General features: G+C 30.3%; 1 protein-coding gene across 1 annotated transcript; it reads right to left on the bottom strand.

Moving 5' to 3' along the window:
• Positions 1-10421: 10421 nt before the first annotated feature.
• Positions 10422-14897, bottom strand: LOC127721169 (glycoprotein 3-alpha-L-fucosyltransferase A-like). Its single transcript, XM_052227840.1, has 2 exons — positions 13915-14897; positions 10422-10994 (listed from the first exon to the last, which is right to left on the bottom strand). Exons 1-2 carry the CDS (start codon positions 14895-14897, stop codon positions 10625-10627), a joined length of 1353 nt encoding a protein of 450 aa, XP_052083800.1. The 3' UTR covers positions 10422-10624.
• Between the last annotated feature and the right edge of the window lie 667 nt (positions 14898-15564).

Below are 15564 nucleotides of genomic sequence, written 5' to 3'. Positions count from 1 at the left end.
TTGTGAGCTATTGGCGTCACGTGGTCATTCAGAAACTACAAGACACAATATATAAATAGAAATCATTATTGAGAGACTTTTGACAAAGATTCCTTGTTGGTGCTGACTAGATATCAAACATAATGGCAATAATGAGACAAACATGTAGGTTCCCATTTAAAACCCATGGGAAATCAAACAATTACCTTTAGTTTCGTCTAAAACTAAACTGCTGAACTGAAACACATACAATGTTAACAATGACTTTAATAAACGATTTTAATCTCGTTTTACAATAGCAAACAATTGCTCCTCTGGGGCTAATTTTTTTAAAATTCTGATTTGACAATTTTCAATTTCTTCTCTCAAGGTACACGGCCAATCCTTTACAAACATAAACCTTTGTAAAAGATTCAAATACTTAAATGGTTGAATAGTGCCTAGAAATTTCATCACTTTGAGTTCTCCAGTCTGACAGTAAAATCAAGGCGTATAATTGGTGCTTTATAGGATCGTCCGTATCACTGTGCGGGATGTATAAATACACAGTCACGTTCAGTTGGAATGGAACTTTAAATCCAATGCAACGTGTAGGAAGATTGTAATGTTTTATATACATTAGAGAACCACTGAAGACAATATTTGAGGAGTGTGTAAGTGGCCTGTTGCAAGGGTAATTGTCTGTCCTTGTTCATCAAACACTTTTTTCCAGTGGCAGCCTAAGCTAGCCGCACTTCATCTATAATCAGTTACTCTATTTATCTTCAGAGCTGTGGATTTCAATGTTCATGACGGTAATAATGCCACTGAGAATTTAACTCTATTGAAATCATACTCTTATACATTATGCTAAGAAACACAAAGTCAACAAAAATATGTTTATTTTCAGTAAAAAGGCACAAGTTATTGATGAAATGAGAATGCAAACTCTCTCAAGATTCCAACATGGTTCAATTTTGCAAATTACACCTATACACAGTGACAGTTAACCCGTTATCAATTTAAGGTGGTACCCAACACCTTGACTAATATTAATTTGGCTCGTTTAATTTTCCTAAAATTTTGACAAAATGTTTACTTTGACCCTTTGACAAAAATATAAAAATTTCAAATAATTTGAACCAACCACTTTATCAGAAAAAATTCACTGGTTATATAGCTGTTTGACAAACACTAATTTTGATCATTGAGAAGCTTAATATTTCCTTAACAATACAACGTGATTAAAACGTTTAGTTGATTTTTAAAGAGTTATCTCCCTGTAGTGTTAGGTACCACCTTAAATCATTCACACAATAACAATAATCATTTGAAAAAATATATCCTCATGTTAATAATGAGAATAAATTTTGTCTTCGTTTCATGCTGTGTGACATTATATTCAAATATCTTGTCTGTATAAAATATACAGGTCCTTGTGCAAGTAAGCTGTCGAAAATTTAATAATCTTGTGATGTTTTTACTTTAATGCTGTTCAAGAACAAATTGACAATGTCCTAGCTAGTCCAAAATAGAAGATAATCACCCCTTTTGTCCTTTGTGTGCACCCTTCTGCCCTTTAAATCTTTATGCATTTTGTTTTCTGAAGGAAAATGAATACTCATCAATACAAGGAAAATCATTTTAACTAATTGTAAACAACTTTTTACAACCCAAAAATACTATAAATCCAGTACAAATACATAAATCCATTCAATTATTTAAATTTTGTATCTATAAACCTGATAAAATTGTCCCTTCTGAGACAACCCCTGCTCAAGTGCCATTCATCTTTCATTCACTTTGTTTATGTAGCTCCCAATATAACACTGTTTGACTTTAAAACATTCAGGCTCTTATAGTTTTATTTAATAAAAGTAAAATCCATTAAACAACTTGGAATAAACAAAGTCAGTATATTTCACTGGTAAAGACATTGAATGATGCAATGTACAACAGATATATTTCTGATGTTAATATATTAAATTAATATTTTAATGAAAATTTATGAAAATGAAAGTAAAAACCCAATTAAAACCAAACAAAAAGTAAAATGCTTATATTAATTATGATATTAACTTAATAAATAAAACGTTTACTTATCTTTAATAAGAATAAAAGGAGATTTGAGTTTTGTGTCAATGAGACAGTAACACAACAACATAAAATCCAAAGGACATCTAGAGGTCAATATAAACTCAAAAGTATCTAGCTCTTTTTATATCAAGTTTTAATTTGTGATAAAAAATAAATGGTTGTTTAAATTTAAGATTGATGCAAAACAACAAGGTAACATTTTATGCAAATTAAGAAGTAAAACTTTAACAAGATATTTCTATATCAACCAATAAATCTGGAATGTACCTTTATTAAAAAGAACAGCCAACACTAAAATTAACATAAATGTAAGAGATTTTGAGATTTATGCAAAACAACAAGGAAACATTTTATGCAAATTAAGAAGAAAAACTTTAAAGAAGATGCGTCTATATCAACCAATAAATCTGGAATGTACCTGTATCAAAAAAGTACATGCAACACTAAAATTTACATAAATGTAAGAGATTTTGATATTTATGCATACCAACAAGGTAACATTTTATGCAAATTAAGAAGAAAAACTTTAAGAAAATATTTCTATATCAACCAATAAATCTGGAATGTACCTTTATCAAAAAAATACATGCGACACTAAATTTTACATAAAAGTAAGAGATTTTGAGATTTACGCAAAACAACAAGGTAACATTTTATGCAAATTAAGAAGAAAAACTTTAAGAAGATATTTCTATATCAACCAATAAATCTGGAATGTACCTTTATCAAAAAAGTACATGCGACACCAAATTTACATAAAAGTAAGAGATTTTGAGATTTATGCAAAACAACAAGGTAACATTTTATGCAAATTAAGAAGAAAAACTTAAGAAGATATTTCTATATCAACCAATAAATCTGGAATTTACCTTTATCAAAAAAGTACATGCGACACTAAAATTTACATAAAAGTAAGAGATTTAGAGATTTATGCAAAACAACAAGGTAACATTTTATGCAAATTAAGAAGAATAAACTTTAACAAGATATTTCTATATCAACCAATAAATCTGGAATGTACCTTTATTAAAAAAATACAGGTGACACAAAATATACATGAAAGTAACAACTAAAATGCTGCTGAACAAAAAAAATGGCAGAAACGGAAAATGAAAAAATGGTTAAACAAATATATAAGAATAAATATAAAAGAAATAGGCAACAAAGTATATAACTATAATATATAAATGTGTAAAATGGAATGCACTTTCAAATTGGTTTTTTCTTTGGTTGTATATATGATTTAAAAATATATTCTCTACTCATTCATTAAGATTACAGATCTATGGAATTCATAAAGTATAATATCAAACACACAGTAGAAATAAATTAATATGGAATGTGTACAGGAACATGAAATATCAAAAACGATGCTAAGATCATCCAAAATAACTACCATAAATTCAGAAATGTGTGTGTGCATTCATTATATTACAATTGTTAGACAATGGAGAAAAATGTGAGATTAATTATTTTAAGATCTCAGGCAATGCTGCATACAAATAATGCCATAAAAAAATCAGTGTTTTTAATTTTTAGCGAAATCTATCCATGTGCAATGTTGGCAATAATAAATACATCTCAAAAATTCTAAATTCACAGTTAATAGTAATGTTGAAGACATTGCACTATTGATTCAAGACGAAATATGACCATGTAAATGCATAAAAGTACCTAACCCAAATAATTCAGTCCCTCCCCGTGATCGACTCTCCCACTCACGAGGGCCTGAACTCTTTAAACGATAAAAACGTGTCACAAATCCTGAATTTTGATAGGTGTTCTTAAAGGGAAAGTCCGCGATTTTTTACTTATCATCTAAATATGTTCATCTTAACATAAAAAACACATTCACAAAGTTTTAAATTTATATTCTTTCTAATAACGGAGAAAATCAAGTATTTGTAACTTTTTTGGTTGACCTACGTCACTGGGTTGTGACGTTTTAACCCGATTTGTTGAATCATGGGAAAAAATAAAATCTGTTAAAGTCTTAATTGCTTATCAGAATTTTACGTAATTAAAAGCGCACAGATGACCGTTGGTCGTAGTTAATAACCACAATATAAGAATGAAAGAAAATGAATATGTGTGTACCGTTTTGTATTGATTGAATAAAACTTCCTATATGAAGTTATCTAAATATAAATATTTTCGAATTAATTTCATAAATTATTGTTGAGATTTTTTCATAAAATATCTGTTGAACACTTTGACTGATATTAAACTGAAAATATTTTACGTTTTATTTACCGTTATAACTTTGGTAACCATTTCAAGGCAAAATATTTGTGAACAGAGTGTGTATATTATTTTGTAAAGTCATTGTTTATTTATCGATTTGAGGAGAATTCGTTTGAACTTTACCTTGCAGCAATTTAGCCTCAGGCGTACACAGGTGTGAATTCAAGCGTACACAGGTGTGAATGTTGTCATTTTGAATGGATTAACAGAAAGAGTATAGCGTGTTTAATACACCAAGCTGAAATACCCGATGACAATAGAGAAACAATTATCAAAATGTATAAATTAATTGAAAATAAACATTCAATTTTTTTAATTCCGGAAGTGTATTTTGAAATGGAACAATTTTCGATTACACTCTATGCAATTAGCATAAAATTAAAATATGAAGTTAAAAGAAAATTAATTTAGCATTTCCCAATTAATAATTGCACATCTGTTTAATTTACTTTACCGGAATTCTTTAACTTGTATTTAAATCTGGCGATGTTTAAATGCTAACAATCGAAAAACTATCGAAATTTAAAAGTTTTTATTGAAAAAATACAATAGTACAACATGCATTTTTTTTTATCTTCTTTTTAAAATTTCATTCCTACATAATAAATTCAACTAACAATCTCTTAGAATAATTATTTGTGAAAAAAATGCCAATTATCATTTATTTCATTTATTATAAATCTAAGCTATTAAAATAATTGTTTATTCCGTCTGGAAATTTTTATTTTCTTTTTTTTTTCTTTTGATCTGTTTTTTTGTATGAGGTGTTCTAATTGTCTTTAACGGTTTGAACATATGAAAATTAAATATAATCATTTTTATATTATATTATAATTTAGTGTAATACTCTACAGGGTAGCCGTCATTAATCCAAAATAGTAATTGTAGTATTTAATGGCATAGCTTAGTAATGTATTGCTGACAATGACGATTTTAGAACAGTTCGTCTCCTTGAAACAAGCTGTACTAGTATACTTTTCCTGAGGTATAAGCGCCGTTGAAGACGAGCTCCAGATGTTCTTTCTAAAGGACAAAGCAGACTAATAGCGTATCGTTCGTTTGTTTGTTGGGTCAGGGGAGGCCAACCACTTGCCCAGAAAAACAGAATCACCATACAAGCATAGTTGTCAACACTATCGGAAAAGAGTTCCTATCGTCGGTTGGGGTACACGAATGCTTCTAAGAATGAGTAAGTGACATGTCTGACTCTGAACAGTCAGTAAACGAACTGAACAATGCATGATCTACAGACATCGACCTCTTATTCTTGATATCATAAACTGCATGCATGTACGTTTATGAGAGCGATTATTTATCTTGTACCTGACGAAAACTTAATGCCTGCATGGTTATGTATCTTGCTATACGTTTTTATTGGTTTGGTGTGTGTTCACTCAAAATCGTAATTCAAAGATAATGTTTGTGAGATGTAATTTCACTTCTCAATACCGAAGTTCGTCTATATATTTCACAAGTGTATACCACTGAGAAGCTCTGATTGTATATAATTCCTTTTTTTTGTGTGGACCATCGTTGTTAACAGCAATATTTGATGAAGCAGATGATGATAGTAGAAAGCAATATGAGCGTATTATTTATCTTGTATCTGACGAAAACTAAATGCCTGCATGGTTATATCTTGCCATTTTGTATTGGTTTGGTGGGTGTTCACTCAAAATCGTAATTCAAAAATTGTGTTTGTGAGATGTAGATTCACTTTAATAACGAATTTCGTCTATATATTTGTGACAAGTGTATACCACGGAGAAGCCCTAAAGGTATATTACTCCCATTTGGTTTGGGTGTGAACCATCGATGCTTACAGCAATATTTAATGAATAAGATGATGATAGTAGAAAGAAATATGAGCGTCATGTGGCAAATATTACATAAATGTCGGACTATGAGTTATCTATCTGTATGAAAAGATTTCCAATACAACCATATTGAGTAGGATTTTTACATGCTATACTCGAGTCGTACTAGTATACAGGCTTCTCATGTCGCCGTTTGACTCAGACACACATCTTTTACTTTAAGATGTATGAAAGATTCTATATATATATTAAATGTAACAATAATGAAACGCCTACAGGCAATAACTAAACGGGTATGAAGGGTATAGAGATTTATTCTTATTTACATAATCATTTAACAAACTAAATAAATTGAACAAAGAAACACAGTGACACTACGATATAACAAATGGGATACTTAATTATTTTTAACCATGCTATGCAGAAACTTAACACATCAAGTTAGCGCACGTGAATACCAATTCGGAATACGATGTGTGATTTTGTATAAAAATATCAAAGCGAGCAGTAACTTTGTGTAGCAAACATTTTTTTTACTATGCCTCTCTTTATCTCTTTTCCTTTACAATAACTATTACCCTTTTCGTCGATTATTCTCTATGTAGTATATCTCTAATCGGTTTTTTTTTCACTATGCCACTCTATCTCCGTTCCTTTACAGTGACTGTTTCCCCTGTCGTCCTAATCCGTATAAAGATAGGGACATTAGACATAGAAGGAGCTCTCTTATCGTCAATAAATAAATATTTGATACTGACTATAAGTGCTGCATTACTTTATACTGCATGTTTGCCAATCGTCAAAAGCTTGCATTTGCGTGAAGAATTTTTTTTTCAAAAGAAGGGTCCAGAATCATGACAAAACAGTATATGTATCCCACAAATTTTTTTAAAGATCATGTTTATAAAATTTGTATACTTATTAGCAGCAAAAATAGTGGATAATATTATTATCAGAACATCATTCATTAACAGGTGGAATTATAATTTCAAACACGCACAAGATAAATAACGTCGAACACAAATATATGTGGTTCAATAAATGTTACCTGTGCACGTCGGGTACCTCAATTAAGAAGCCATGCATGAACCTGTATAATATATTGTGTAATAGGAATTTTTAGTCGACAGGATGTCACTGGAATAACCAAGGAAGTGTATCTAATATACGTCCTTGGTATAACTAACTGAATGTGTCGCTCTGACACGACATCTATCAATAATTCTGACATACCTATTAGCAATTCGGGAGGAAGCCAATATATATATATATATATATATATATAATAAGATAACGCAAATAAAATTTATAAAAAGAAAAAAAAATATACATTTTTTTCCAAACATACCAGATAGGGTCACACATTTAACTGTAAAGTGTCTTTATAAGTGACTGTTCCGAATTGATCCCGTATCAATTTGATATAGTTAAAAGATTAGTTAAAAAACTTTTTTGATAAAAAAATGAGATGTCCAATATTTCGATATTTATATTTCTATAACCTGGGAATATTATACTATATCAACATATTTTGTCTTAGCTAAAACCTCTTCCTAACATTGCTCCCCGTCAATATCCGTTAAATATCATAATTTAAAAATGTTATTTATCGTATAACTTTATTAATTTAAAAAATTAACTTGACTAAATACGGAACTATTCTTTATATAAACCAATGCACTTTATATAAAAGAGGCATACTAATGAATCTTTTGTAAATCAGTGATTGTTACAAGAACACTGCATTTGTCTTTCTTTTAATTGAAACTTTTCTTCCTCATCAAATCTATATTTTATTGAATCAACGAGATCTTATCATATAAGGATTTGATAACTATAGCTATCAGAACTGCTAGGTTATTTTGTTATTAAAAAAAGTATAATTACCATCAAATCTCCCTCGAAACAAGATCGTTCAAAATGGTCTTCACACATCAACTTGTGCTTGCTATAGATCATAACTATTTTCTTTTTTTGTGGGTTTAGGAAAACTATTTAGACTTTTGTCATAACCTTGTCGGACAGAACAACCGTACGTTTGATAAGACATTTTCACAATGGGTGATCATCTACGGTAATCCCCGATTGATGATGGGAGTTTTTAACGCACGGTCGGTAAATCCCCGATTCATTTTGGTCTTTGTGGTTTATAGATATCACGTGACTTTTTAAATCGAACATGCCGACAAGATGGCGATGTGTCGAGAACTGATAGTGAATTTCAAAAATCGATTTTGATCTCTTTTCATAGAGAATAAAAGTTTTTTATTTATGAGCATGTGTTTTTTTATGCTTAAAGAACAAAATATCAATTTTTCATTTTTTTGCGGAGTTTCCCTTTAATGAGAGAGTGCCAATCAGCTAATATCTAAATATTATCAAGATAGGTAAATCCTGAGCTAATTCCGAATGATTATTTGACAATTTTTCATTGACTAGGCCTTCAGGCGTTAATGTAGCCATCGTAGAGCAGATTATTATAACGACTGAATTATTCGGGTTAAAAAATACCCCATTTTGCAAAAGACTTTCTTATATATTCAACCTCCCAATTTTCAAATAGTTTATGTGAGCCAAATGAAAATAAAATATTTGAACTTTTGAATTCAACACAAACAACAATCACATAGGATTAATGGATATCTGATAAATATTTCTGACTACAGAAAGATGAAAAAACACAAAGCAAGCATACAACAGAAATCTGAAAAGATATAAAGTTTAACTACAAAAGAAAATATAAATATAAGGAGATGATGTGATTTGATTGCCAATGAGACTACTATCCATTAAGACAAAAAGACAAAGATGTGAAAAATTTGTAAGTCCATTTATAGAAAACAAAATGTTTAACAAGAAGATACAGTGTATTCTCTAAAATAGAAAATCAGATACATCTATATTCACTGAATTTTCACATCTAAACAAAATATTTCAACAACTAATAATTTTTTATAGAATTTTAGGTTCATCATTCAGATATCTGGTCTTATTGAGATCATCTGTTAAATTGTTGCACATCTGATAATTTTTCATGGTTTTTTTTATTCAAATTTTTTAAATTGTGTAGCAAATCCCCTCCACAGCATTTAAGATCTCAGCAATGTTTAAATCTGACATAAAGTAGCCAAAGTAATTAATTTAAATGAAGGTATCTATACATTATCTATGGTTCTGAAAACAACAGGTAATTTCTGTGCTAGAATCTAATAAAAAAGCTTGAAATTGAAAATTATCACACAGAAAGATCAAAAGAAAAATTAAAGAAAATAGACACAAAATAAATAAACAAGTTCTTGTCAACATTATTAAATCACAAAAAGTATAGAAATAAAATAGCAATCTCTTCTTATCAGAAAGTCATAACAAACAAACAAACAAGCAAGTAATAATATAATGAAAATTCAACTTTTGAACCTAGGATTTCTCATTGCAACATAAAATGAGTATTCTTGTAAACAATCATTCAAAATGTGTTCTATTGTTCAGAAACCGGTTCAAACAAAAGTAATTGAGTTCCTAGTAAATTACATGTACTAATGTGGTTTTGCATGTGGCACAAAGTGTTATGTACAAATACGTTTGCATACTTTATTTTGTTTTTTATTTTAAAACCAGCAGTAACAAAAAATAATATTTTCCATATATTTAAAGTCAATAACAGTAAGATTGTGTTTAATTATTTGTTAAGGAAAATTGTGGAGGTTTTCTTATATAATTTTTTTCTCCAATACAAGATTTTTTTTTCATTTAAATATGAGGAAGAATATATGTAAGAGAGAAATTCTAATACTTATTCAATCCTATATTTTTGTTATAAATGTTCAAAATTAGTGATTAATGGTAATAACCTAACATTGTTTTCACCGAAACGAAGTTGTATCTTATGAAGTTCATACAAACAAAAATGTATAAACATATAAACCTTTTTTTTAGTTTTACTAAATATTATTCAACATTTATTACAATTACAAAAAAAACACACACACACACTATCAAACTTACAAATGATAAGACTGCCATGAAACAGTTTACAAAGGAAAGTTTTTTTGGATCCCTTAGACTAAATGTATCTTATTTCCTCTTCCATAGCAATGGCAATTGGTTTTGTTTTCATGTAAAACTTTGGAAAAAGAACCTATTATTGATCTACATACTGTGCTGAAACTCTCCCTCTTTTAAATAACAATAAATTTACATTTTCATATCAACATAAGGCCAAGAAAAAAATGTTTGTTTAGGGTTACCTTATCTAGCCTTATGTAAAGTCCTATTCTAACCAATCATATTACATTTTGGAATGTTGGTTAAGTGTCACTAACTTGGATTTTCAGACCTTTTCACCTAAATCTACACATTTTGTTTTCATTAAAATAATTTAACATAACTACACACTTAATTTTGAATGAATGTAACCAGAAACAAACATAGGGAACTATATCTCTGATGTAACCCTACAGAAATGTATTTTTTCAGAGTATCCTATGTATAGGAAAGACAAAGATAATTTAAACATCTCCAAAATAATTATCTGTTATTTGTTTTCTTTCTGGTTGATCTTTCCATTTGCTCTGTCCTATACACACGCCTTCGCCTCGCCACCAACGGTTTATATCTCTGTACGAAATAGGTTTATGATCTGGAACTGCATGCAACATAGAACATATCCTACACCAATAGAAAGTGTTTACTGTGCCAGCTGTACCTTTCCATTGAAAATATTCGTTATATAAATCGTCATTTTTGTCCAATTTATGAAGGTATTCAGCGAGATCTTTAGGTGAATCGAAATCTTCAATGTGAATGAAAGAATGTGGTGGTGCTGCTCGCTTGTAATCATTGGGATGTGCGCCCATTACTATTGGAACAACGTCATGTCTGGAAAATTGGAAAAAAAACCACATTATGAAATATCCCGTACAAGATAAATTCGTTATCAACTTATGGCTATATATTGTACAAAAAAAAACGTTATTGTTATAAATTGTAAGACATTATGAAATATCCCGTACACTGTACAAGATAAATTCGTTATCAACTTATGGTTATATATTGTACAAAAAAATTCGTTATGGTTATAAACTGTAAGACATTATGAAATATCCCGTACAAGATAAATTCGTTATCAACTTATGGCTATATATTGTAAAAAAAATCGTTATTGTTATAAATTGTAAGACATTATGAAATATCCCGTACACTGTACAAGATAAATTCGTTATCAACTTATGGTTATATATTGTACAAAAAAAATCGTTATGGTTATAAACTGTAAGACATTATGAAATATCCCGTACAAGATAAATTCGTTATCAACTTATGGCTATATATTGTAAAAAAAAATCGTTATGGTTATAAATTGTAAGACATTATGAAATATCTCGCACAATATAAATTCGTTATGGCTATAAATTGTAACACATTATGAAATATCTCGCACAAGACAAATTATGGCTATATATTGTAACTCATGAACACATACTGTCATCATTATATAGTGTTTGCATAAAAAGACCACTCTATAATTAACTTGTGGTAAAAACCAACACTTTTAGTGTAAAAAAAGTGTTAAAAAAACGGTGGAAAAAATCCACTGGACAAAATCATAGTAAACCTACACTTGTTTGAAATGAAGCTTAAGTACTTTTGTTAAAATCAATTTTTTAACTCGCCCTTCTCTCTTCCCTTTTTAACGCTTCCTGTGTTTTATGGGTGGTGTGGGTGTGTATATTTTTCATTGTTTTTTAGGGGATAAATTTTTTTCATAAATATATTCAATCATTTTGCTTACCGTCAATCGTTGTGTATCATAATCACCGTTCTTATGTTTATATAAAATAAGGAGATTTGCATGATTGATAATAAGACAACTATCCAACAGAGGAGTCTAAATGAAGCGGATTTAAGCAACTATAGGTCATTGTGCAGCCTTCAAAAATGATCAAAACCCATACTGTATAGTCAGCTATAAAAAGACCCATATTATAAAATATGAAACAATTCAACCGAATAAACGAAAAACAAAAAAACAGACAACATCCAACGACAAACCCTGAATTACAGGCTCCTGACTTGGGACAAGCACATATAGAATGTGGTGGGGTTGAATAAATTTGTGAGCACCCCCTAACCTGAGACAGTGTTGTAACAGCACAACATCAAAATAAATTGCTAAAACAGTTGGACATGACTTGACTAATCAGATCGGCACAATGCACAAAAACAACTACTATAAGGGAGCTGCCATTTGATTTTTATGGGGGGGGGGGGGGAATGAGTTCTGCCCCAATACGGCTTATTTTGAGTATTACAGAGGAGGTTGTACTTTAAAATAAAAATATCTATCTATATATCTATCTATCTATCTATAGGAAAAATGAAAAGCTCTTATTAGCACATCGTACAACTGGATTGTTATAATCAATAAAAAAAAAGGTGAACAAGGCTACATACCGACTTTTTGCTAAATATTAGAAAACAATTATTAATAACAAACAACACATATCTCAATTGCACTTATTAATGTCTATAAACTATTTGTGCAATAAATAACAAACAACACATATCTCAATTGCAAATCTATGTCTTCTCATATCGTTATATCTTTACATGTCTACTCATAACGTTATAGAAATACATATTTAAATTGCAAATGTATTTCAAATCATAACGTTATATGAATACATGTACATGTCTACTCATAAAGTTATATGAATACATGTCTTCTCATAACGTTATATGAATACATGTCTTCTCATAACGTTATATGAATACATGTCTTCTCATAACGTTATATGAATACATGTCTACTAAAAGTAATAGTTATACGAATACATAGATATAGGAAGATGTGGTATGAGTGCCAATGAGACATCTCTCCATCCAAATAACAATTTATAAAAGTAAACCATTATAGGTCAAGGTACGGCCTTCAACACGGAGCCTTGGCTACTCATATAAATATATGAATTCATGTCTTCACATAACGTTATATGAATACATGTCTACTCATAAAGTTCTATGAATTTTAAATGTCTTCTCATAACGTTATAGGAATACATGTCTAACTTGGCTTGCAAATATATGTTATCCCACAACGACATAGAAATACATGTCTAACTTGCAAGCGTATTGTCAACTCATAACGTTATATGAATACATATCTGCATGAATTCCAAGTTTATTGTCAACTCATAACTTTATGGAAGTAAAGGTTTTAAAAAATCTAGAAACAATACGAGTCCATAGCTACATTGCATTAGTCAACAACTCATAACACCTGTTCAACAACTAATTGTGCTTCTGCAAGTTGAAAGCATAATGCAAGTTGAAAATATAATGTGTTTATCATACAAATTTGATTTATCAGAGAAATATGTCCACAATAAAACTTTTCTCCGACTTATGAATTTGAATATCGCTTGTAACACATTGTCAGAACACAATACAGTGTTAACAGTGCAGATGTACTTCCTTTCTATCATTTATTACGCCCTCCATCAGATGCGCTAGGAAAGTGTATATATATATATATATATATATGTATATAATATTAGCACCGATTAGTTGAACGATGGCTTGCTGTGTAAACGTGTTATGGGTTCTACCGCCTTAGCGATAGAGGGAATATTTCAATACAAAAAGCATGCTTCACGGTTACAATAGACTGACAGAAACAATACCAACAATACCAGTGCTAATATATATATACCATTTTTTTTGGGAGGGGGGAGGAAGGGGGGGGGGGGGTATTATACTCATTGTGTGACTAGCGATTGCATAAAGATAATATACTTACGATAAACCGTTGACAAAAAACTTTTCAGTGATGTAATCACGACAGTTAGAGTTTTCAAATGATAAATAAAACTTATAATCTTTGTCTAACATATTAAAACAATGTTCAGTATTATGACGAGGACATTTATTAGGACCACATGCTCCATAAATATCGACTTGTATATATTTCCCTAGCTCGTCTGCATACTGTCTGCGTCCATTACGAGCCCCGCAGTTTGAAACAAACCAAGCCACTTTTTTTGTTTTTCCAACTGCATAGTTTTTATCTTGCTTTTTCGTTATCACATCCGGATCGTGTGGAACCATTTTTTCATAAGGTGCAACTATTATAGAATCATGTCTATAACTTGCTGTCCAGTTATATACGTTATTAAAGTCTGAAAGACCAGGGGTATGATAAGGTGATTCTAACAAAAATAATATCCATATCTGATCAATTGGTCGTTTAGTCCATGGTTTGCTTGGAGAATGATGAAACATGACAGCATCTGCAGTTTCTGCAGAACGACGGTCATCCGTCACTGTACATTGTTGGACGGGACACTGTTGGTCTTCAAATGTTTTCTGACCTTTTTTCAAAGCCCAACTACCAAAACCATTATATAATAATATAGTCTTTAACGGCACTTGTACTTTTTTTTTCTCTGCTTCGATAATGTACGTAGGTTTAAAACGCATTTGAGCCACAATTCGATCATCGTCGTAGTAATCGTCACTGAACCACACGCGACCTTCAACACCATCATACGAAACTTTCTTTCCGAAAGGATTTTTTACTTTGTCTTCAAGGACAAATGATTCTTCTCTTTTTAATCCAGATTCAAGCCCCAGTTTAGATGCATTAGCGAATTCGTTTTCGGAATCCGGGTTTTTCTTGTCAACAATCACATGGTCATGCACTATTTTCCCGGAATATCTCGGCTTCTTTGGTATGCGTTTTGTAATACTTGGTCCCCATGGTGCTTCATTACTTTCAAACATCAAAGTATTATTACCATAAAAATTGATAACTACAAACAGAACCAAAGCTGCCAAAACGTTAGTCACTAGTTTCCTTAAATGAAATCTCATTTTCCATAAATGCTAAACTTAAATCATTATTTCATATAATCTGAAAAATATAAATGAATTGTCTTGTTAGCATTATGTAGTATGCGTTACCTATTAAGGGATCGATCATATTAAAATTGCAATTTGATAAGTTCAGACAAGATAAGATATTTTATTAGTATAAAATCCAAACAATCGTTTCATTTTGTGATGAAACAAGTTAACTTTTGTTGGAAAGAAATATTTATATTTTGTAAAGGCAGGAAAATGTTGGGTTTTTTTTTTCAGAAAGTTTTCATTCAAGTCAGGGTAAGTTCCAGTAAGTTTTCGAACTGTTAAAAAATGCACAACTTTCTGCGTCTATCATCGATTTCCGAGAGAATGATATCAACTTAGTATTCCTCCTCTATTTGGTGATACTTTTATCATTGTGCCGTCTTTGATCGGCCGTTTATATGACTGAGGCAGCTGATGAGAACCCGAAGGCTATTGGTGCATGTTTGTTTTAATTATATACTTTTCGGACAAAATTTCGTATGTTTATTTTTTGTTTTACGAAAAATTCCAATACCTGCAAGTAGTTTTCTGCCATACTGTT

Source organism: Mytilus californianus, unplaced genomic scaffold, assembly GCF_021869535.1.
Source record: "Mytilus californianus isolate M0D057914Y unplaced genomic scaffold, xbMytCali1.0.p SCAF_12, whole genome shotgun sequence".
NCBI classification, from domain to species: Eukaryota; Metazoa; Mollusca; class Bivalvia; order Mytilida; family Mytilidae; genus Mytilus; species Mytilus californianus.
Note: the sequence above shows the minus strand (reverse complement) of the source record. Positions and strands in the feature narration are given on the sequence as shown.

Excerpts from the sequence above, each read along its gene's own strand:
- LOC127721169 (XM_052227840.1), bottom strand. The coding sequence starts at position 14,897 with ATGTTTGAAAGTAATGAAGCACCATGGGGACCAAGTATTACAAAACGC. Across the intron at positions 10,995-13,914 it reads TTTTTTGTCAACGGTTTATC|ACATGACGTTGTTCCAATAG; the intron begins GTAAGTATATTA and ends CCAATTTTCCAG.